We start from the raw sequence: 23,249 nt of genomic DNA, 5'->3' as shown, positions 1-23,249 counted from the left end.
GGGGGTTCTGTCCGAGTAACGCCTCGGTTCCGCCGGGCAGGGGTCCTGCGGAGCGCGTGCCCCTGGCTGCCAGGGCTCCCAGGGTTTCCACTAACGATTTTCCCATGGAGCGGTGGCGAGGCTGGGGAGGAGGACGTTGATTCACCGGGAAAACAGGGAAGCGACGCGCTGAGTTCCCGCAGACCTGTTCGTACTTGCACCGCTCCGCATCTGCCGGCCGCGGAATACCGAGGTCTTGCGGGGAACGGGGAGGGGGGGCAGCGGGCAGCGGCCGTGATGATGGGATACGCAAGAGTAGGTGGAGATTTCCCTCTTCTGTTTCTATGGGATACGTCTAAGACTTCTAGGGCTCCATCTGTGCATGATTTTCAAGGAGGATTCAGGAATTCGTATAATATTCCGGTAAAAACCGCGTCTTGGATGCTGTTTCCTTTTACAAAAGGAACGCGTAGCCAGCAGCAGAATGCTGTTCCAGCGAGGTGAGGCCGGGGTAACTTCAGCACTGCTGACTTCTTGGTCTCGGAAAAATCTAAGTTTTGGGTTGCTTTCTGAAAAGTGTTGCAGTTGGTTTTTTTTTAATACGAAGAAGTTGAGTGCTAAAAGGCATACTGTCTGTATTAAAGGGAGCACTCCTTGAATTCTGTTACAAAACTATCGTTTTCGCATTAACTCTCAAGGAGGCGTTACCCTTGTGCACATTTTCTGAGAACTGCAATTCTGGCACTTTCCAAGTTCTGTGCAAGGAAACCCCCGAAATTGTTGCCCAAAGAAACCCCGGGCACCAGCACTTTCTGTCCCCCTTACAATGAAGAGCGCTTCTAATTGTTGGCTGTTCTTGGAGTGTGTTTTTTGCAGGTAGGCTTCACACAGGTTTCCCTTCATTTAATATTTCTCCCATTAACATCCCAGCAACTGTACTTGCAAGACCTTGATTATGGAAGGTGTTCAAAGCACAGTTGGCAAGGTGGCATCTGGAGTGCACAGATGCTGAAAAGCAGTAGTTATGTCACTTGAAATGGTACTTTTTTTCCCCTGGCTTTTTTCTTGTCTTTCTCCAAAATGTAACATAGAAGGATACAACAGGTTTGTTACTGTTATGGAAGTTTATCATAGTAACGAAGCCTTACTTCAAACAGGATTTGATGATGTAGGCAGCTCTAAGCCCTAAATCATCAAAACTCTTCTGTTTATTACACATAGCAACACAGTAAGTGAACGCTTTATTTCTATGCTCCTATAGAGGTGTTTACGTCATTTAGATGCGAAGCTAACTTATTAGTTAGCTAATAGTTGACATTGATTGGATACTTGGGAGGTATCCCAGAAACAGGAAGCATTAATGTTTGTTGTGTCTGTGCAGTGCGGTGTAAAACCACTTGAGCCAACTCCGGACAAGCTGGTACACTTCCACGTGCAGTGTGTTGTTATTAAGCCATGTAACAATACTGGGTGAGGCCCTAAAGATAGGGCAGTCTTGGCTGTGCTCTGCAGGCCTAATTGCTCTTTCTGGGCAGGGCTAATTGGCGCAGCAAGCTCCCAGTGCAGTATTGCTGTGAACGCCAGGGTGTTGGGGTAGGCATGCTTCGGTGCTGCAGACAAAACCAGCGTGCAGTTAGGGAAGGTGTGTGTTGCTGTAATTTAATACAGCAGTCCGAAGTCATAGATTCGGTGTCCTAGCTGTTAACACATACAGGTGGTCCTTTATTAACATTGCTTGCCTAAAACCTACATCCCGTAGCCTACGGCACGGGATTGTTAGTGTTTGTAAAACGTGTGTCACCTCCAAAGCTTTAGCACAGGTATCTTAGAAAGAAAGGAAAAGGACCCTGCCATGAAGCCATCCATTTCAATAGGGCTTTTGGCCTCAGCGTCCCTTTGGATGGGACTGGGCTCGGCTCTTTCTGGACTGGGCGCTCCAGCAAGTCTGCTGTACGAGTTTCCAGTGGGCTGGGTGTGTTAAACTCCTGGCAAATGGCCCTTTCAAGTGCTGTGCCTCACCACTGTGGGTTTGTGGAAGGACAGTTGGTTGTCGATAGCTCCTACTGTTTTAGTAACTCTTTTTCAGACCACGTGTAATTAGTGTAATCACAGACTGTAATTAAAATGATGGGATAGCACCTTCTTCAGAACAAAGCACATGGAGAGGACTGAAATGTCCTTCTGGCGCAGAGAGCTGCTACCTTCGAAGAGCTTTTGAGCAGCACGCAGAGTGGCTTCAGGTTGAGGGGGGTGACAGGGAGACGGTTCGGTTGTTGTACCAGTGTCCTTATGGCAGGTGTGCTTCCTGGAGGGCTGTCATAGGTGCAGCTGAAGTCTTTGGAGCCAAAGAGAGCACGTTTTATTTTCTGACATCTCTGCTTACCGGCCAAGGGAGAGAGAAACCATCCACCCCCTTGTGCTGGGACTGAGTAATGGAAGTAAACCATGGCAGGAACTGCGATGGGCTCAGCAGCTCTTGGGTTGATGCTTCATCCTCTGCACAGGGCTATGGGCAAGTAGTGTTGTCTGTCAACAAACTCCTACTCTGAACAGGTGTGATATAATAGCATTAGCATGTCTTTACCTGTGAAATAAATTGTCTTGTAAGGCATTTGCACCCTTCCTAAATTGCTCCTTCGTCTGACTTTTCTTCATTATTACCAAAAATAATTGGGAACTGTAGCATTCAGCGACACTAAAAGCCGTAGAAGCTGTTTGTGGAAGCTGAACTACGTATTTGGAAATGTAGGGCAGTGCACTGTCTGTTTGCAGCAGTGAAATCTGTAGGAGGCTTTGCGTGTTCAGCGTGGTGGTGTGGCAGAGGAGGTTGCTAGGTAATACTATCCAATGACGTACAGTGCCCTCATTGTAGTGATGGTGGAGAGGGAGCAGGAAGCAATCTGCGACAGTGACCTGTATGCATAAGCAATTAAACTTGAACCGTGTGAAGTCCGGGTTGTATCTGCTATTTACTACTGAATGGTTTTAGCCGGGTCAGTTCCCTCTGGGGCAAAGAGTTCTACTTCGAACCTGTAAAGCGAAGGTGTGGCGACAGTAACTTCCAAAAAAACCCCAGTGTCTGAAGGCAGTGGTGAGGTGGCTGGGGACCTGGGGCAGCCTTTGCTGGAGCTGAGGCTGGGACGAGTGCTCGGGGGTAGCTGGAGAAGAAGCCATCTGCAGGGGACTGTGGACTGCTCTAGAGCTTCTCCAGCCCTTGGTGGCTGGGAGCCTTTCCCAAGGCATCTCCTTTTTTGCCTGCCCTCAGTGATGGGATGTGCTCAACAGCGTGTAGAACTGGGCTGTTCAGCTACCTTGGGCTTAGGTAGGATGTTTTTTATTGTCTTAGAATGATTGTTGCTGGTGGCGTTACAGTGGGCATGTGGTTCTGTCAGGCTTCAGGGTTGTTGAATCAAGAAAACTTGGCTGTTAAAGCTCAGGTTCTTAAACTGGATGTCACAGGCTGCTCTGGTTAGTACCTGTGACCCAGAAGTAACTATTCCTTCATGACAGGATCTGTACAAGCTTTTAAAGAATTCATTAAATGCTGTTAAAATGGAAACAGCTGTGATTGATTGCAGTTTCTAAACTAATTTGCAAAGAAGAAAATAACTAGAATTCCGCTGCAAGTTCTAGTGCTTCACGCAATAATGCTGCTAAATAACACATTCATGTTCTGATACTTTAATTTTTGTGGGTGTGTTAAAGTACCATGCGAATATTTTTACGATGTTTTCTTTTAAAGCTGAATTTCTTTCTTCTTTGTTTTTTCTTAGAGCATGTATATCTTTAGGATCCAAGACCCGGGCCATTGGGAATGCCGCAAAGAGCCAGGTAAATAGACCAAAAACTCCCATATTACTTGCCTGACTTGTCTTCTCTTGAACTGTGAGAACAAAGGTAATGAATAAATTGTGGTGGTTTTCTGTTGTAAAGTGAATATTCTGCAATGAGTGTACACGTCACGGTGATAGTCGCTGCTTCAGCAGTGTATTCCCTGTACCAAAGTCAGAACACTACTTCTGGATCATTTGTCATTAAGGGAAAAAAATTGAAAGAAACAAAACCTTGTTTCTTTCCTGTTGAAAGCTTTTTTCCCCCCCTTATTCGTGACAGCAAGAATAGAGTTCATAATTAAATCTCCATTGGGCTGGGAGGGATACTATGCCTATGTTGTAGGAAAGTTGAAACTGAAGCTGAGCAATGGAAGTTTGGTACAGATACTGGTTGTTACTTGTAATATGAAATTAATGCATCTTTAGTAATTTACTGTCTCAGTTTGGAATTCTGAACAGAAGTAAAATTTCTCTTAATTCTCTGTAAATTCACTTGCAACCTAGGAAGACCTTCCCGTGGAAGGAAAATAGGCAAAAAGTCATAATAGCTGATGTGAATCTACAAATTCAAAGCAGAACAGGTCTTACCCTCGTTTTTTGCATCCGTGCATCATGTTAGCATGCTGAGGACTTCCTTCCCCTTAGCATGGAGTATAGGTAACGGGAAATGTGGCTGGCGGCTATGAAGGTAATAAAGCCCAATGGCAGTGCCACAAGCAGTCAGGACACACAGAGGCTGCATCACTTTCTTGGTGAGAAACTTGGCACTTGTTATCTGAGCTGAGCCCCTAAACTCCGCTGGTGAGAAGGTGTCCTGTCAGTACGTTCCCCAGCTAAGTTCGACTAGTAAACTAGACTCATTTATCTTGGGGAAGATTACCCTGGCATAATTTCTTTTGATATTGATAGCTTAAGCATTTTGTTTGTTGGGATTTGTTTCTTCTGCTCCTTTCTTTCCTTAAAAGTCAGACCTTGAAGTAAGTACTTAAGTAATTTCTGTCCCCCAGCCCTTTGCTTTCTAGTAAATGTGTGGGGCTTGAAATGGGTCTTAGATATGTGTGTTAAGCGCAACACAAGTTCCTTTCTGGGTAGTCTTCTATATTTTGCATGTTATGGGTAACTAAAAATAAAATATCTTTTCCATAGATTGTCACAAATGTAAAAAACACATTGCATGGCTTCAAAAAGCTGCATGGCCGAGCGTTTGAAGATCCGTACATACAAGCTGAACGGGCCAAACTTCCCTATGAACTTCAGAAGATGCCGAATGGCTTCGTTGGAGTTAAGGTGAGTTACAGAGCATCTTTATTGGTAGAGATTAGCGCTTCGGACCGTTGTCACTTTGCATCCTCCTTGAACTGACTTACGTTGCCCTTAAGAAAACTCTATAAATATGTTGTTACTCGTGTCAGGTGATAACCAGTACGATGATACCTTTTGTTTTTCACAGAGCCTTCCTTGGCATAGTTTTGCTGTGTTTCTCATTGCTTCCAATTCGTTCACTTCTTTATGTGTTCAGGAAGAACTAGAGTATTTGCTCTGTACTATGTACTCGTGTCTCCTAGTAATGAAGTAGTGCATTGTCTCCCATACAGGCATGCTATCAAAGAAGCACCAGAAAAGGTTAAGTTGGATTCATCCGCCTTCATTAAAACTGACTGTATAATAAATGTGCTGTTAGCACGAGATGAAGAATATTCTCTTCCCTGCAGCAGATGTCTGTTGAGGTCTCTCACCAACTGTATTGCTTTCTCTAGTCACGTTGGTAGCTTTTCACCTTACCTTACTAGATTACTTTCTAATACATGTGTATCCAGTGCAGGATTATTCATCTCACCTGAGTTCAGGTGTTGCAGATATACAGAGACCAAGTTTCAGGGAAATGACCCTCTGAAGATGTAACCTGAACAAGTTATTTTTAAGTTACTTCCAAACTAAGTGGGTGAAAACTACTCACAGTTCAGGCTTCCTGCCTTCGGTCTACAAATGTGTCCTATCCAAACTAAAATGCTAGAAGGTGCTGAGTGCACTTCTGAGGCAAATCTACCCATCACCTTTACTTAGTGCACTTTGAGTTGCTTTCTGGCGGGGCTTTACAGTGCACAGAGTGAGTTTCCTTTCTTCCGTATGGCTGCTCGTACCATGCTAACGGCTAGCGTAAATAGAGCTGCTGCCCATCCTGCAGGGTTTCCCAGCACAGGAGCGTTTGGGATGGCTAGAGACAGCAGTCTGTCAGGAATTCAGGACATAGAACCTCACATGAAGGCTGAGGACTGAGATGTGTTTCCCCGGCAGGGCAGGACTGTTAAATTGCCTCGTTTGTCTCTTCCCCACCTCATGCTCCAGTGACCTTTGCAGGAAGCAAATGTTCCTTGGCAGTTCCTCCAGAACTCGCTTTAGTTCACGTTAGGACTAATGTGATTGTTTTCATTATGTGTTTGCTGTTCAGGTGTGTGCTTGCCTTTAAAAAAAAACCCAACCAACCACAAAAGTAGTGTAGCTTTGTGAATAGCCCCTGGAGTTACTGCAGGTGTTAAGGTTTCCCACAAAACATTTCTCACCTACCCTGGACTGTTAGGATTTGTGGTGGGTAGTGCACATCCATAGCCTGAATTGATATGGAGAGTGATTTGTGTCCAGAGCCTGGTGTTAAACTTGGGTCTCATTGCTCAAAACTGCAGAAACTGTCCAAGTCACACATCTTACAGCAAAGTTGAGTTCATTTATTATAGAATTGCAATTCTCTATTTCAGGTGAGATACCTAGATGAAGAGAGACTGTTTGCAATTGAACAGATCACAGGAATGTTACTGGCCAAACTTAAAGAGACTTCGGAATGTGCTTTGAAGAAACCAGTGGCAGACTGCGTGATTTCAGTGAGTTGTAATATATTTATTGCGATTATTTCTATCTGTAGCTTTATGTATGCTGATAGCACTTATGCCATGGGGCAGTGGTAAGAGAGAGGTAGGGATAGAAATTGCATCCCCCAAAAAATGGGCCTTATTACAGATTTTTCAAATGATAACACTTCTGTAATGACGTGTGAGAAGACGGAAGATTTGGTAAATCAGAAGTGTCTTTTCAGAAAGAACACACTTGAGCTGATCCAGACTGGCTAACTCCAGCTGTACTGTAGTAATCCTGATCAGTGCAGTTCCTGTTAGAAATGGGAGCTGTCCTGCCTGGAAGCATGTCTTCCTCAGTTCCAGAGGATACCGTGTCCTAGATGTCTGTCCTTATGTCTGCTTTCCACTTGCTCTGGTGAAAAGTCTGGGCATGAAGTATTGGGGTTATCCCCTCTCTGTCAGAGACAGGGAACTGGCAAACTGTGTGCTCTAGGTGTTAAAAACCTGCTCTGATCTTTTTCCTTGCTTCCTTATGGTTTACAAAGACACTTCCAGAGAAGACCTCCCACGCAAACAAGGATCCTTGGCAATACACCGCAGCGGGAGCTAGCAAAGTAAACTGTGGATGTAGTTCTGTGTCTTAAGCTTGACTGAAGTTGAAATGTGGCAACTTTTCACTGGGCAGCCCGTTCCTAAACGGGCTCTGGTTGTGCGTGGGCTGGTTTTGGTGGAGCCGGGTTCCATGGTAGCGCCCTGTGAGCTGGCACTGTGGTAGAGGTGATAACTGAAAAATGGGTACAGATTCCGCTGTAGCACAAAGTTCACTTCTGGCACCACTGTAGTGCTGCTGCAGTCACTTGCTTTAGGGCTGTGTGTGAGTGCTTATTGTGTTGACTGCGTGCTGCACAAATGTTTTCAGAAACTGGTAATGATTTTAAGATCAAGGATTACTCAGAAGAATCTGAGGGAAGATTTTCATGGTGGTTTTTTGGTGCTTAAATCTTTGTTTAAAACAACTCTGGACGTCCTTTCATTTTTGTCATATTTTGAAGTTTTAATTAAATTATGCACTAAAATGAATTATCTAACTTCGGAGTGCCTTATTAATCTGTGGTTAGCTTACAACTGTTTCTTGTGGTACTGAAACTTGTAGGGTTGCTTAATGGGTAAGTCTGACTTCAAATTAAAAAGTCCATATTTCTTAATATCCCGTGTCATTATATTTTGGAAACAGGTACCCAGTTTCTTCACTGATGCTGAGAGGAGATCTGTAATGGCAGCTGCACAGGTTGCAGGATTAAATTGTCTGAAGCTGATGAACGAAACTACAGCAGGTAAAGCACAGCAACTTTTTTTTTTTTTTTTAAACCCATTCAGGCTGCTGAATCTGTGAGGCTGATGACATACTCCTGTCATTCAGGAGCTTGGGAAAAAAAGCTGTCCGGTCTAGTACTGCCCAATCCAGCTAGGAAACTGGGAGCGCCGCAGCTAGTTTGGTGGGATGGTGTTGAGCACTTAGGAGACATAATGAGAGTTTGGGTTTGCTTGCTTGAAAACTTCTGAAAAAGCTGGTCTTTGTGCTTACCTCTGCACCTTGGAAGTACAGCAGCTGTAGTGAGAAGGCCTGAGCTAGCTTCAGGATCTCTTAATGATCCAGCTGGGCTGTGCAGCTGACCTCAATTTTCAATTGTTGTATTAAATAATAGTGTAGTGCAGTATTATTGGATGTGACCTGCATCTGTCTGAAAGATGACAGGAAACACATGATTTAGCATAGGTATGTGGTGGGGTCTTCTGACTTTCCTTGCAGCTTACTGGAAGATGGGGGTGTTGGAGTAAAACCAAACCTCATGGGAATAGTAGAGGGACACTTTTTTTATTACAAGTTAATATTTATTTGAAGGGAAAATTCTTAAAGTGTAATCCAGAGGCTTTTTCATTTTTAACTACTTAATATGTATGCTTTAAAAGCTGCTTCTACGCAAACTGCGTTTTAATGGAGCTTTTCTTGAAAGCAGACTTGTTCATCACATTTGGAAACAACTGGAACTGTACGAATTAAATAGCCAAATAAAGTTAAGCATAAGTCTGCAGGATAATGACAGTTTGAACTTGTGGCAATCCTGTCAGTTGTAGCATTGGCTGTGAAGTAATTTGTGTGCTGCCCTCTTCTGGTTTTGGTCCATCCTAGGGCAGAGCATAGAAATAGGTTGCACTTCATGGGAACTAAGATTGTAGCTGTTCAAACCAGTAATTTTTTTTTCTTGATGTAAATCCTCTCTGCTTTGAGGAAGTCTCAACCAACTTTCCGAATGAAGGCTGGCATGGAAATGTTAGAATGGTGTAAACTAGTCTTCTGAAACCTTTTTTTTTTCTCTTGAGCATGCTTGAATTTTTTGCAAAGCTGAGCAGAAAGAGAGACGGTAGGCAAGGCATTTAAGAGGGGAGGTGTAGGCATAAGGCTTCATCTGTGTCATTTACCAAACTGCGGTATTAATGTGGCTACAAGCAGAACTGAAATACAAAGGGTTGCTTTAGCAGTGTTAAACTTTCACCTGACCTCTGTTCCCTCCCTTGACAGTGAAAAATGTTTTCAGCATGTTAACTTCCTTAGACATGAGTTGCTTTACGTATGAACGGTAATACTTTAACAGAAGCAAAAATGACCAATCTGGTAAATCCTGGATCTAAAAATTTAAATTTCTGGTGGCACGTATGCTACTGCCATTTAAGATCATGCTTTGAAGATGCCCAGCGTGCAGTTCTTCTTGAAAAGAGATGTTAGGTTATACAGAATACTTAGGTGTTAATTATATGAATGAACACAAGGTGATTTACTAGTAAAACTATAAATTAAAGGGTAAGAAATGAAAATAAACAACGTGGCAAGTCGTAATAGTTTAAAACTTGTGACTCTTTTGACCTTTTATGTTCTGTTTGAGCACGGCGATGGGGGTGTTCAGAAAAAGTGAACATAAGTAGTGTCTGTCCTCTGGCAGTGCTTTTAATGCGTGCTTCACAGTTGTATGCAGCTTTCCTTTAACTGCTGTGGGTTGGGTTTTTTTCCAGTTGCACTAGCCTATGGAATATACAAGCAAGATCTGCCGGCCTTGGAAGAGAAGCCAAGAAATGTGGTCTTTGTAGATATGGGGCATTCTGCGTATCAGGTTTCAATCTGTGCTTTTAACAAGGGAAAACTGAAGGTAATCTTACATCACACAGTAAAATCCCATATTCCTGAAGTATTTAATTGAACCAAATCACCAAAATACTGCTCGGTGGAAAGACTTTTTTTTTTCTAAATTGTTCATAGCAAACATTTTTGAATGCTGAATACAAGAACTTTGTGTTGCTTTTTGGCTGTTTCAGAAAAGCAATGTTTATAAAATGCAGGAATGACAGATCCCAAAACATGTTTTGGCAAGTGCTTGCCAATTAAGCTTAATGCCTGGTTTTTGTGTCACGGTATATCACTGAGATATTTGTGTTTTCTGGTAGACTCAATAAGCATTGTACTTGTGCAACTGACCAACTATGGGAAGTTCTTGAAATCCCTGAAATGCTGTATGATGGGGTTTTTCTCTGCCGTCCGTGACGGTTCAAAACCTGACCTCAGTGGGGTTTGAACTAAAACTGAACAGTGTTCACTTGCCAGTTCGGACACTTCGGTCTCTGAGCTGCTGATGGCTGAATACTTTTGTAAACATGTCTTTGGTAGCAAAATGTAATCATCTGAAGTCTTCAGCAAGATGCTAGTGAGTGTTTCTGTTTGGAGTAAATGACACAGAACTAGTAATAGCACGACAAAATAGCTACCCTAGCCTGCCTTGTCCTCAGTGAGCTGGTAAAGTGAGTAGGGGCTGCAGTGTGGTAGAAAATAGCATGGTAGGAGTGACAGTATTTTCTTTGGGAAGGGCAGAAACTAAATAATTGAGGAGAGGTGTCTTTAAGTTCTGTCTGGCAACTGCATGGAAGGTGGTGAGGAAACCACAAAGACAACATTCCTGTATCAAACCTGTTTTTTAAAGGTGTTAACTGATAAAACTAATGTCTGTGTAAAAGTTATCGCTCTGTCTAAACAAGGATTGTCTAATAACTCTTCATCTTTGTTCTGTCACCTCTGTGCAGGTCTTGGCTGCTACTTTTGACCCTTTCGTAGGTGGCAGGAACTTTGATGAGGCTTTGGTAGACTACTTCTCTGAAGAATTTAGGACAAAATACAAACTGAATGTAAAAGAGAATCCCCGAGCGCTGCTACGATTGTATCAGGAGTGTGAAAAACTGAAGAAGCTTATGAGTGCAAATGCTTCTGACCTTCCCCTCAACATTGAGTGCTTCATGAATGACCTTGACGTTTCCAGTAAGATGAACAGGTACCGTGCATCGTTGTCACTGAAGTGCAGCCAGGTGTGGTCTTTAAGCTGTCTCATGATGCAAAACGCTTTCCCTCTCCCTGCAGAGCTCAGTTTGAGCAGTTGTGTGCTGCCCTTCTGTCCAGAGTGGAACCTCCTTTAAGAGCAGCCATGGATCAAGCTAGTAAGTAAGAGTTAACTTTGGTACTCTGGTTCAAGACAGTAACTAGTAATCCAGTTATCATAGATCTCTTTAATGATTGTTTTTAATATATTTTTGTATTTATTAGAATTGCAAAGCTAAGTACTGAAAAGTTAAATGTAAGTTCCATTCATATGCTTGTCATGTATGCATGGCCCCATTCCTGCCTCATGTAGAGCACATACACTCTGCAACCTTGGTTTATTGACCCTCATTCACCCTGTGTAATGGAAAAGGTTGGCGCTCTGAAAGATTATTTAAGCTAAAACCATAAAGCAACCAAACTAAAACCACAATGGGAAAAACTGTTGTTCTTGACTGCAACTGTCTGGCCAGCCTGTTCCATATGTGATACATACAGCTCCTCACTGACCTGACAATTTGGCAGTATATTCTTAAAATAACTTATCTGAAGCATGTGCAAATAACACTTTTTTTTGCGTAATTTAGTATCAAGGAGAGAATTAGACGATCACAGGAAAAGGTTTTATGCCTGATTCCAGTATCTTCAACTAAGAATTCTGCTTATCTTGTGACTTGGCTAGGTAGCTAATACAGGAAGTAAGAACCCGACTAACTGCTGATCAGAGCTATTCAAGGGCTGACAGTTGTTAAAGATCGCTTTATGCACATCTCTTGAATTCAGAATTTTAAAGTTACCCTGCAAGCACAGTCTAATATTATATAATTTTATTTAAGTGCTGCTTTTCTTTATTGGCAACCAAAATTAGACCACATACAAACTGAGGCATACTTGGTTTGCAGGGAGGGATGCGGTATTGTACGGTAGAGCAGGGCTGCCAAAGAAAACCCAGTTGTGCCCAGTTGGGTTTGTGCACCCCAGAAAGGGCCCGCACATGGACAGTGCGTTGTAAAGAACAGCTGTCCTCATTGATGCTTGGCTTTGGCATTTTCCAGGGTTATGTAATTAGGAAACGTTGCAGTCTGCAGGAGGGACAAAGTTTGAATAGGACACGTGACAGATCTGATTGTGAAGACCTTGTTGGCCATTGAATATATTCAGTGCTTGTCACAATGTCTAGATAATAAGAGAACTCGTGTCTCTATTTTTGGTTGTCCAAAGACAGGTTTTTGCTATATTGATGATAACTTAAGGTCATGTACTCTCTTTTCTAGAACTCCAGCGTGAAGATATCTACAGTATAGAGATCGTGGGGGGGGCTACTAGAATTCCAGCGGTGAAAGAACAGATCTCTAACTTTTTCTGTAAGGAGATAAGCACCACGCTAAATGCTGATGAAGCTGTTGCAAGAGGCTGTGCCTTGCAGGTATAGTTATTGCAATTACGCGTCAGTGTTGCTTCTTCAACATCATGTACTTAGGAAATACAACTAACCAAAAGGTACTGCAGCTGAAACCAGGTGTAGAGTCTTAGCACAGTTGGTGACACTGACCATGTCAGAAGTGATGGTATTGCATTCAGTAGTTTGCTGCTGTGTCATGTTAGAAGGATGGTCTTGTTAGAGACCTGTTAAATGTGACGACCCAAATGGCACTGTTGCGCGTCTGTGTGGCCACTTGGACGCTTTATTGGCTGTCTCCACTGACAGTCACTGGGGAAGCAGCATCTGTTACTGTTACTTTTAAGTCTTTCAGTTCAGTTAACTTTCTGCTAAGCATAGGAAGTGTCTGTTAAAAATTGTGTGATAAGGAGATGCATGTGACCTGTATGAATTGTGATCTTTTTGTGCTTGAGTATTAATTTTTGTACCTGACATTTATTTGACTGTGTGGATGTAATAAAATTTTGGTCTTTGTTTTCTAGTGTGCAATTCTTTCCCCAGCTTTTAAAGTGCGTGAATTTTCCATCACGGATGTTGTTCCTTATTCAGTAACGCTGAGGTGGAAATCATCTTATGAAGAAGGAACAGGGTAGGTTGTACGGTGCCTACTAGAAAGTGTGTGTTTGTGTATATAACGAAAAATGTTGAGCTGTGGGAAAGACCAGGCCTTGAACTTTGAATCTGTCATCCACTTGAAGAGGTTTGGTGGGGGTTTTTTGCGTTACACCTCTCAATTTACGATTACTGCTTAATAATTGGAAATATATTTAATGAGAAAATGTTCACTTGAAGTTGCATCATTTTGGAGAAGTGTGACCTAGAACGCACAGTTCAGCCTTGAGACCTACAGGCCTCAACCTGCAACTCTTACATAAACTGACTTTAAATTATTTAGCCGCCTGGTTAGCATGGCTGCTGATCATTAACATGCCTGGATTTAATTACCCATTCTGTTATGCCCAGTGGTTTAACCTCACTTAATATTTGACTGCTTTAGGGAGTGTGAAGTCTTCAGTAAGAACCATGCTGCTCCGTTCTCAAAAGTAATTACTTTTCACAAGAAAGAGCCTTTTGACCTGGAGGCTTACTATACCCATCCACACGAAGTGCCTTATCCTGATTCCAGAATAGGTAAGGGCATGTGAGTCAAAAAAAAACCCATACCCAACTCCTGTTGATAATGGGGAATGTGGTTCTGCTTTTTTTTAAGCTGTCTTACCTCGATATTTCCGAGGTTGTGGACAAGTTTAGGTTCTTCAGAAAGGCTCAGCACATTCTGCTGAATTAAGATGCAGTGATCATCTGTTAGTATTGCCATCTTCTTTTTGCAGTCCCTAAAAAAAAAAAAAAAAAAAACCAAACAAACAAAAAAAACACCACTGAAACAAAACATTACTTCCTTCTTTGTATCTGCCTTCACTGCTTCTGAATGCTTTTAAAAAAAAAATAAAAGGAAGCACAAAGGCTGTAGTGCTCTGTTGTGTGGTTCTTTGCACCTCTGTAAAATGAATAAGGATCTTATGTGCCTGCCAGCCTGGATTTTTCAGAGAAATCATGTCCAAGGACTTGTGAGCACTAGATAGTTATCGGTCCAGACAGGAGTCTGTGATGTCTCTTTCTGTTAACCTGAGAACATGGAAAATGGGCATTTCCTGAACTGAGGCATCTGTAGTAGTCTTAAGGTATTTGATAGTATGAGTAGGTTTCCTGGTAGCTAATACTACCTGACTTAGAGTTAGTAGTAGACTCCTCAGGGTCTTTAAGGCACAATTTTATTTACCGATTTAGGAATCAGACATAAACTTGGTGCTGCCTCTTCAGCGGTCTGTGCAGGAGTCTGTTGCCTGTAGGAAAGAATATTCTCCTTTACATGCGCATGGTCTGCTCAAATTCCGCTCAAATTACCAGCAAGTTGCAAAATGAGGTATTGACCTCACTGCTTCCAGAAGCCTTGATAAGAACTGTTGATTCTCCACTATGTGTAGTACATCCATGTTACAAAATTCAAATGGGATCTTTTCTCTCTGTTAACATTTCATTTTTCAGTGCAAAGTTTGAGTTAGTGTGGATGAAAGAAAGGATTCGAGAAGAATCGGAGTAGTTATCTAGTGTGATGGTTAGAGAAGGCAACAGACAAGTAGAACACCTAATTAACTCTTACTTTGACATTAAATACAGATTATTAAGAAGATGGTTTTGCTTTATCAGTTAACTCATAATTGGTGAAACAGGTTTTAGTTTACCTAGCTGCAGCGTACACTGGAGAACTGACAACCAAGTAGGAAGTTTCCAAGTAGTTTGTTATGTGAAGTTGTTACTTAAATAAACACCCTTCAAGTAATCTATTTTATTTCCTTTTTTCTTCCACTGTTTTTTAGAACAAGTTAACCATCTTTTGTTTTTTTCAAGGGCGTTTCACTATTCAGAATGTTGGTCCCCAACACGATGGTGACAATTCCAAAGTGAAGGTTAAAGTGCGCGTCAATATTCATGGCCTTTTCAGCGTGGCTAATGCTTCTATAATAGAGAAGCAGAACATAGAGGGAGATCACAGCGACACACCCATGGACACTGAATCATCAAGTAAGAACCAAGGCAGAGGTGATGACCTGGTATGTAAACCTGTAAATATATCTACACCCCTCGTAATTCTGACAGAAGAGCCGATAATTAGAGATGAAATCGTAGTGTGTCGCTTTTGACAGTTACTACTTCTCCACCCTTAAAGTATTTCTGCAGTTATGTAACACACTTATTGAAGTACTGATGACTGGGCACTAAGCAAAAAAGAACATAAAACCAGATTCTGAAGAGAAGTACTTTTTTCATTGTTCTTTACTGTTTCTCTACTAGTCTTGGCCTTACCAAGCCTTGCTATCAAACGGCAGCATATTTAATCATTGCTGACAAATGAACTCTGAAGGTTGTTTTTCCTCCAGTGCTACTTATAGAGTAAAAAAATACAGTATTTCTTTATATATGGAGAACATGTTCCTCAAACCTTTTTTCACTAAGGACACTTCTTTACGTACTTCAGTACTGGCAGTTGTTAAAAATGGGCTTGTAAGCCCATAGGGGAAAATTACTGGAAATAAACGTGCAACAGTTTTGTCATTAATACTGAGAAATTAACAAAACTGTTCTCTTATCCTAGTGCAAAAGGAGCATCAGTTCTCCTGGTAGTGTGCTGCGTGCTGAGAGTAGCAAGGTGCAGCCGTTGCATTTGGCACTGTAGAGTTGAGGACGGGGTGCCAGGAAGTGTCTTGCAGCTGGGAACGGTACAGCAGCAGTGGCCTCGGCAGCCTTTCTTTGTAGCTTGGGGTTTTAGTTATGTTCCAGCTTGCAGGGGAGAGAGATGATAGCCTAGAGAAAAAGAGGATAAAGGAGCGGGAAGCAGGAGCTGGTGTGTTTCTGAACTTGCGGAGCAATGGGTCTCGCAGGCTGTCCAGGCATACTGCGGGAGGGTTCCATAGACAGTGAGGCTGGGTGGAAAGCAAACACTTGGCAGCTTTAATTAGAGGAAGGAGGGAATGCGTTTCCTCTCCTTATCTTTTAAATCTTGTCCTTAGCTTTTCCTGCTTTAGTTGAGTATGCTACAGGAATTGGAGCAAGTGGTTACTTAGTTGGAATTACATAATTCATATAAGCAACTCCTTCAACGTTACACTGCTTTCCAGGAATGTGAGCATAGTTGAGGTGTCAGACGTGATGCAGTTCCTTGTGGACAAGTGCTCTGCCTGACGTTTGCGTACCAGGGCAGAGCAGTTGCAAGCGCCCTAGCAGGCATTCCGTGTAACAGGCGTGCTGTATGCGGAGGTGACTCGGACAAGTATGCCGTCTTACCTCGAGAGTAACCGCTTCCATCCTCAGGCTTTCAGTCTGTGCTATGCCTTTCATCTAACGCCTCTTCTGTTTTACAATGGTGCCTGTCAGCAATTACCTTCCATTACTGAGGATGATACCCTCGACTCTGAGGAGGAGGTTTGTGGTGTATGTGTGTCTTATTTTCCCCCTCTAGCTTCTCTGTGTAGGCAAGGCAGTACCTTCCAGTTGTTGCCTTTTCTGTGTGAACAGTAAGAACAGTAAATAAGGCTTTTTCTTCCTATTCTGAAGTGACAAAACTTAAATTTGTGTTGAAGTAGCTTTCCGTTTTCAACTTTTTGATGAAAAAATTTGCTGAATCAATTGATGTAGATAAACTGCAACATATGCACCTGTTCTAGAGTTGGAAATCCTTAAGTAACTTCTTGCATTTCACAGAACTAACAGTAAATTATTTTACGTGCATATGTAGTTTGTGAGTCCAGGAATCTTAATTCCTTGTAACGGAAGTCATTTTAGACCTTTCAGACTTCTGCTACATCTTGCTGTTTGTTGATGCTTTGGCTGTCCAGGTATTGGGGTCATCCTGAAAAATTCAGACTTACCTTGCAGTGATGACCCAGGGAATTGTATCAAGTCATCAGTGCTAGTAATTAGTGATGCCTTGAAAGTTCTTAAATTTAGAATAAGGCATAGGTGAACTAGAAATAAATTGCAGTGAAACTATTAATTTCGAGTGGCAGGGAGGGAAGACAGCTGGTAATGTGCTCTAAGAGGCTACTACAGAAACTAATTTTTGTGGTCCTGTGAAACACACACAGGTAACAATGACGATGGCTAAATCGCTTCTACTTTGGATTGCAAACTTTCAAGTTGTAGGTGAAAAATGATGAGAGGTCAAAGTTCTGGCTGTTCCATAGAGAACCTATTGTTATTGCCTGTGTTAGTCGTGTGTTTCTAGAATCTTCCTCACATTTTATATGTATTTGTTACTAACTTAAAATGAAGGGAGTACTCACAGGGCTTAATGTAATTCTTTTAACAGGACACAGATGGCAACATCGTAATTATTTCAAGGGGGATGGGCAGAACAGTATTTCCATTTAATTTGAGAAAGATTTGAATACAAGTACTGTATCAATGCCTGTTTCAACACTGTGAATCAAAAATTCTAAAGGTTGATAAATCTTTATAGTATCTGATCTGCTGTAATTGACATCAGTCTTAAATTGTACAGAAAACCTTTGCCTTCAGTTCTGTAACTCTTTTTCTAGGATAAAATGCAGGTTGATCAGGATGAAGGTATTCCGAAAAGTCAAACTGAACAACAGAACCAAGCAGATGAGGAAACCGAAAATGCAGGAACCGAAACAAAAGTTTGTATTCAGTATTGATAAGGAAATGTGTTGTTGCTTCCCTTAAGCTTGTTCTGCCCCGTAATGCCCAAGTCCTTAATTGTTCTCGTTGCAAACGTGGGGCTGTGTCTGGAGGACTACAGCCGCGTTGGAACAGTTAAGTTGGGAATCTTCCATTTTCAACAGGGTATGTGGTTAAGACATTGATGTGAGTTTCTGTTAACGTAGTTTATAGTGAGGAGGGCATCTCGGAAAACTTGGGAAACATTATGAGAAGAATATGCAGGTTTTGAACAAGTTTTCTCAACAGCTCTTCACACTATAGTTAAAGAAATGATGTTCCACCAGTTTGGCTCAAGACTGAAGTAGTAATGATTCTGAATAACAGAGGAACAATTAGGTGCTTGATTTACATATGATTGATTTGTAGCTGTCCTATGAGTTTAATTCACAAAAAAGTGTCTCTTTTGAGCGTAAATGTAGTAATATTTCAATTCTTTGAAGTTAAATAGTGTGAATCTCTTCATAGGCTGTTTCTGGAGACAAGCAAGATCATCCAGCCCAGCCAAAGGCTAAAGCAAAAGTTAAGAGTATTGACCTACCTATCCAGGCAAGCCTCTATAGGCAACTGGGACAAGATCTTATCAATTGCTACATAGAAAATGAGGTAAGCAGCGTAAATGGATCAGCACTCAAATTAATGTTGCTGTAAGTAATTATCCAGAAAGTATTTGCAGCCATAAACGTATTACCTAATTTAGAATTCCTTGGGGTGTTGCCCTTAATTGTAGGGGGCGTTTGGTTTTGGTTTGGTTGGGTTTTCTGGAGAAAGCAGTTTCACTAGGCTTAACTCCCCAGATGTCTTGAGTTTGACCTACTGGCCTGTCGTTGCCCAAAGCATCAACTGTTCCGCGGCAGGATGTGGCTGGGATTGCCAGTGAAGGCTGCACGTGTGTTACGGGAATGCCAGTTCTTACGGGCTGTCCTGATGCTGGTCGGGAGTGGCATTTGCATGGGGTTTTGGTGCTTTACAGAAGCCATGTCCTTAGTTACATCACTTCTTTGCCCTTCAAATCCTACATCAGCAGGGAAGTATTACAACTTGGGGAAAAAAAAAAAAAAGCCTTTCAGAGGATCTTTTCTGAACTCTAGTACTGCGTCTGTGAGGATCCCACCAGCACAAGCTCTTCTCGGAATGATGGTCAGTCTGAAGACTGAACTAGAAGTAATTTTTGTAGGGCAGAAAGATTCCTAGTGACTTCCAAACCAGAGTCAAGGCTTGTCTTCTAGTCCTGTCTGTGGTGGTCAGCTGATAATTGATACCTGATCTGTTGGTGTTGAAGCACTTGCCAGACAGCTTCCAAAAAGGAACTCCTTTTTTCCCCCATTCCAGTTGTGCGTGCAGTGAAGATGACTTAGATGAAGGTGAAAATATTAATCAGTAATTGTGAATTAGCAGGCTCCTGCAGAGTACTCTGGTACAGTTGCAAGAGAGTAATCATTAAGTTTAACTCTGGAAATGCTTTTAGTTTTAAAAGAACTTTTCCCCACCCTAGGGGAAGATGATGATGCAAGACAAGCTTGAGAAAGAAAGAAACGATGCTAAGAATGCTGTTGAAGAATATGTGTACGACTTCAGAGACAAACTGTGTGGAGTCTTTGAGAAGTTCATCACTGAAGAAGTAAGACTTGCCTCTGTTTTAGCTGCTGGAAAAAATTCCTCTGCATTTTCAGGTTTCGAGTGTGGGTTATGTGGAGGCTGTAGGGGTCTCTCGGACTTGTTTCGGAATATTTAGTGGATCAGCTACACAGAAGTGAAGTGGTTTATTGTCTGATTTCATTAACTTGATAAGAAACATTAACTTCATAAGAAACATGATTCTTTTCCCCCCTTAAAAATCCAAGTAAAGGTGATGATGAAATCTGTACACTGGCCTTCTGCAAAAGGGCTATTGAAAGAATGCTTGGCTGTTTGAGAAATCCTTATAAGACATCTAAATAAAAGTGGCTGGTACACGAGAAACCAGCTGTTGGAACAAGGCACGTCCAGCAGCAGTTTTAAAGTCTGCTCTCTGGATCACTTGGTCATCAGCCTAGCAACGCAGTACAGACGTGCTTTCCATATAAACTCAGGGGTGTGGGGCTGTCTCTCCTGTGCCAATTCCAGTACCAACTCTTACATAAGTTACAGGGATAGATCTTTATTTCTGAATAATTAAAGGTAAAATCTTTGTTTATAGCCAGTGCAGTCCAAGTAAAACAATTTCAGATGTGTCTATAGTTGTCCAAATTTGTCTGTGCTTCCATCCTGCTGTCAGAGAATCTGAGAAGCAGAGCTTGCCATGTAAAGATAATATACAAGAAGGTTGAGATGCATGTGCTTTCTTACAAAGCCAATCCTGAAGGTGTTGAACTCCTGTGAATACCTGCAAATCATATTAGTTGGGCTGTCCTGCTTCTTACCATTTGTGAAATCTTGGCTTTGAAGTCTGTTAACTTCAATTTTGCTTCACTGTCACGGAATATTCTAAACTGAGGAAGCCCTTCTGAGTAGGGGGGATTCGTCATGTGCTGGGGGGAGAGGTCTCGTTTGTCGTGCTCCCCTCTGAACTAGAGTATCTCGAACGTTGGTCATAGGATTCAAACAAGCTGACTTTGATGTTGGAGGACACAGAAAACTGGCTTTATGAAGATGGAGAGGACCAGCCAAAACAAGTATACATGGATAAGCTTCAGGAGTTAAGAGTAAGGCTTTATGTTGCTTTCTAGAGAAACTCTGTGTGTGTTGGGGGGTGAGAGCATTTACATGAATACCTATGGCTACATAAGCAAAGCTTTTGAAAGGCGGGAGGGGGTGTGCCCGTATGTGGGTTTGGTAGATCTGAAGTACAGGCATCCAGGTTGTATCTGGATGTAGTTTAGTTGGGAAGTGAACATAATATTTAGAACTATGTCTCTAGCTCTTGGGCTCCAGCCGTTTTCTCTCAAGTTGTGTTTCCTCTGCGGGGGCGTAACTGATGGAAACAGAAGTGTAGGTCCTGGCAGCTGCCTTCTTGCCTGGATACCAGTATTCAGGAGAAGGAAAAAAACAGGCAATGGATAAAACTGGAAGTTTTAATCTTCACTACTTTGACGCTAAACCGTCTCTGTAAATCCTGTCTTCCCTTCCAAATGCTATGTTGAAAACGATAGCAAACTACTAAGCCTGCTAAGAACAGGCATTATTCCTGTGTTTGAACTTCTGGGCTTGTTTTTGTTGCACTAAAGCAAAACGCAAAGATTAAGCTCTTAAATGGGTGAGAAAAGGGATTCAAGGCAGCCAGCCTTCCCATGCCACCAAACGAAAGTGAACCTACTTTTAAGATCTCTGTGTTTGTGTTTCCAGAAATTTGGACAGCCCATTCAGGAGCGGTACATGGAACATGAAGAAAGACCAAAAGTTTTAAATGAACTGGGAAAGAAGATTCAGCTTCTTATGAAAGCAGTGGAAGCCTACAAAAATAAGGTAGAAGCAAATTATTTAGGGAGTGAACTATTGTGGGTGTGTGCTTGGCCATAGAGTTCGTTTGTGTTAAAGAAACCCTCTGGGGTTACCTGTTAGGCTGCTTTAAAATGGCTCTTGTGCTTCTGTTCCACTAGCAGTTGCTAGCAAAAATGGGTTTCTTCATGAGAACATAAATTAAATGTAGTCATGGTTTTTATGGTGTCTTGTACCACTTGAAATGGATGTCTTCAGTTATGGCTGTTACCATTGTTCCTGTAACTTACAGGATGGTCTGTTGGGGTTAGTCAAACTACAATAAATCTCAGGTGTTTGTCTTTCCTTGCGACTTCATTGCTAAGCTGTGCTCCAGCAGTGTGCACTTAGGATCAACATTTCAGATGTCAACAGTGTCCTGTCTGTCTCATTCCACAGTCATCCTTCGTATTAAACACTCGTTAAATACTATTTCTACCAGGTTGTAGCAACGTTGTCCTATTTTATTGAGTGTCTGTGAAATTCTTAATTGGGTGAGACACATGTATTAATCGACAGTATAAATACCTCTCTCTTAGGATGAAAAGTACGATCACCTAGATCCTGTAGAGATGGAAAAAGTTGAAAAATACATCAGTGAGGCTATGAATTGGTTGAACAGCAAAATGAACGCCCAGAACAAACTAAGTCTAACTCAGGATCCAGTTGTCAAAGTGGCAGAAATAGTGACAAAATCTAAGGTAAAGAAAAAAAAAAACGTTGTTGCATTCTGGTAAGTTTTCCTTTAACAAGATTTTGGCCTTTGTGTTGAGCTCGAAAGTTCCACCTGCAGAGATGTTAAAGCTGTGAAAGGATCTGTGCAGAGGGAGCAGCAGTTTTATTGATCTCCCATTCTGGCCCTTGGATTTACAGCAGTGCCTCTGCCTAAGCCTTTTGAAAATAATCTGGAGTTCTAGCAAGCCTGGTGCTGTAAAACAGGCATGCAGGCTTTTAACAGATCGGAAGTGCTTTACTTAGCAAAAGGTTGTATTTTAAGTTTCTAGGCTTCATAGAATCAAAAGCCTAGTCCTGGAAAAACAAATTGCAGGTCATTATGAACCTAGAAACAGACTTGAGACCTTGTAGTTGAATGCAGTTACTGTGCCAGCAAATGAACTTGCTCTCGCTTCTGTTACAACTAGGAATTGGATAGCTTCTGTAACCCCATTCTGTACAAGCCTAAACCGAAGATAGAACCTCCCAGCGATGGGCAGCCAAAAGCTAATGGTGAGCACAATGGACCAGTGAATGGACAGAGCGGTACTGAAACAAAACCCGAACCAGCAAAGGACAATTCCCAGCAGACCAAACCACCTGGAGAAATGGAAGTGGACTAAATCTTGCATTTCTTTCACTGAATTAAAATAGTGCAAGTAACCACAGGGTCCATTCTTTTTGTCTGGTACACACGTCAGATGTTCAGTTACTCTTAGCCAACCTTCCGTCATTTGTTGTTGAGTGGTTCTGAAAGTGTTTTCTATTAAGTACACCTCTGATGTTCATTTCCACTGATGCTGCTTATGTGGAGCTTTAGCCAAATGTAGATTGTACAAGTCAGTTGAAGCTTACCCAATATATTTTATATCAAACGTACAGAATTGATATATAAATGGCAACAATCTACCTTATTTAAAGCTTTTATTGTGGATAAACCTCAGCTCCTTTATTCAGGAAAGGATACTGTATTGCACTACTGATGCTCAATGTAGATCTAACTGCATCTTTATTTTGGAAAAAATATTGGAATTGAAGTGACAAAACACGTCACTTTGAAGCACTGACCTTTTCTAGTTATTGTATTGTTATAATTTAAATATTAAAATAGAGGTTAGTTGTCATACCAATCCATCTTGTTGATGTACCATGAGAATTGTACGGTCTTCATGTAACCTGAGTAATACAAGCTTCAACGTCTTTCAGATTCCCATGCCACTAACAGTCTTCGTTACGGAAATGCTAGCGTAATGGCTCAGCCGAGCGCTGAAATGAGGGAGGGGTCTTGGTGCACACTGCTGTACATAGCGTACTGCACTTCA

At 41.9% G+C, this 23,249-nt stretch overlaps 1 protein-coding gene across 4 annotated transcripts; it reads left to right on the top strand.

Moving 5' to 3' along the window:
* Nucleotides 1-3,758: 3,758 nt before the first annotated feature.
* Nucleotides 3,759-23,048, top strand: HSPA4L (heat shock 70kDa protein 4-like). 4 transcript variants are annotated; one of them, XM_010149542.1, is made up of 19 exons: nucleotides 3,760-3,810; nucleotides 4,959-5,099; nucleotides 6,566-6,688; nucleotides 7,896-7,995; nucleotides 9,731-9,864; nucleotides 10,790-11,034; nucleotides 11,121-11,197; nucleotides 12,353-12,504; nucleotides 13,002-13,108; nucleotides 13,517-13,650; nucleotides 14,929-15,131; nucleotides 16,453-16,500; nucleotides 17,616-17,717; nucleotides 18,226-18,363; nucleotides 19,253-19,378; nucleotides 20,334-20,441; nucleotides 21,082-21,201; nucleotides 21,753-21,914; nucleotides 22,356-23,048. In XM_010149542.1, the coding sequence occupies exons 2-19, from the start codon at nucleotides 5,073-5,075 to the stop codon at nucleotides 22,548-22,550; spliced, it is 2,301 nt and encodes a 766-aa protein (XP_010147844.1). In that variant the 5' UTR covers nucleotides 3,760-3,810; nucleotides 4,959-5,072; the 3' UTR covers nucleotides 22,551-23,048. The 4 variants fall into 4 exon arrangements, with proteins under 4 accessions (XP_010147843.1, XP_010147844.1, XP_010147845.1 ...); XM_010149541.1 differs by lacking the exon at nucleotides 16,453-16,500 and having other exon boundaries at nucleotides 3,759-3,810; XM_010149543.1 differs by lacking the exon at nucleotides 16,453-16,500 and having other exon boundaries at nucleotides 17,616-17,721; nucleotides 18,239-18,363.
* Nucleotides 23,049-23,249: the final 201 nt, after the last annotated feature.

The sequence above is a fragment of the Eurypyga helias genome, unplaced genomic scaffold (assembly GCF_000690775.1).
Source record: "Eurypyga helias isolate BGI_N326 unplaced genomic scaffold, ASM69077v1 scaffold39643, whole genome shotgun sequence".
NCBI classification, from domain to species: domain Eukaryota; kingdom Metazoa; phylum Chordata; class Aves; order Eurypygiformes; family Eurypygidae; genus Eurypyga; species Eurypyga helias.
The sequence above is the reverse complement of the archived record's forward strand: the minus strand, read 5'-3'. Positions and strand labels throughout refer to the sequence as shown.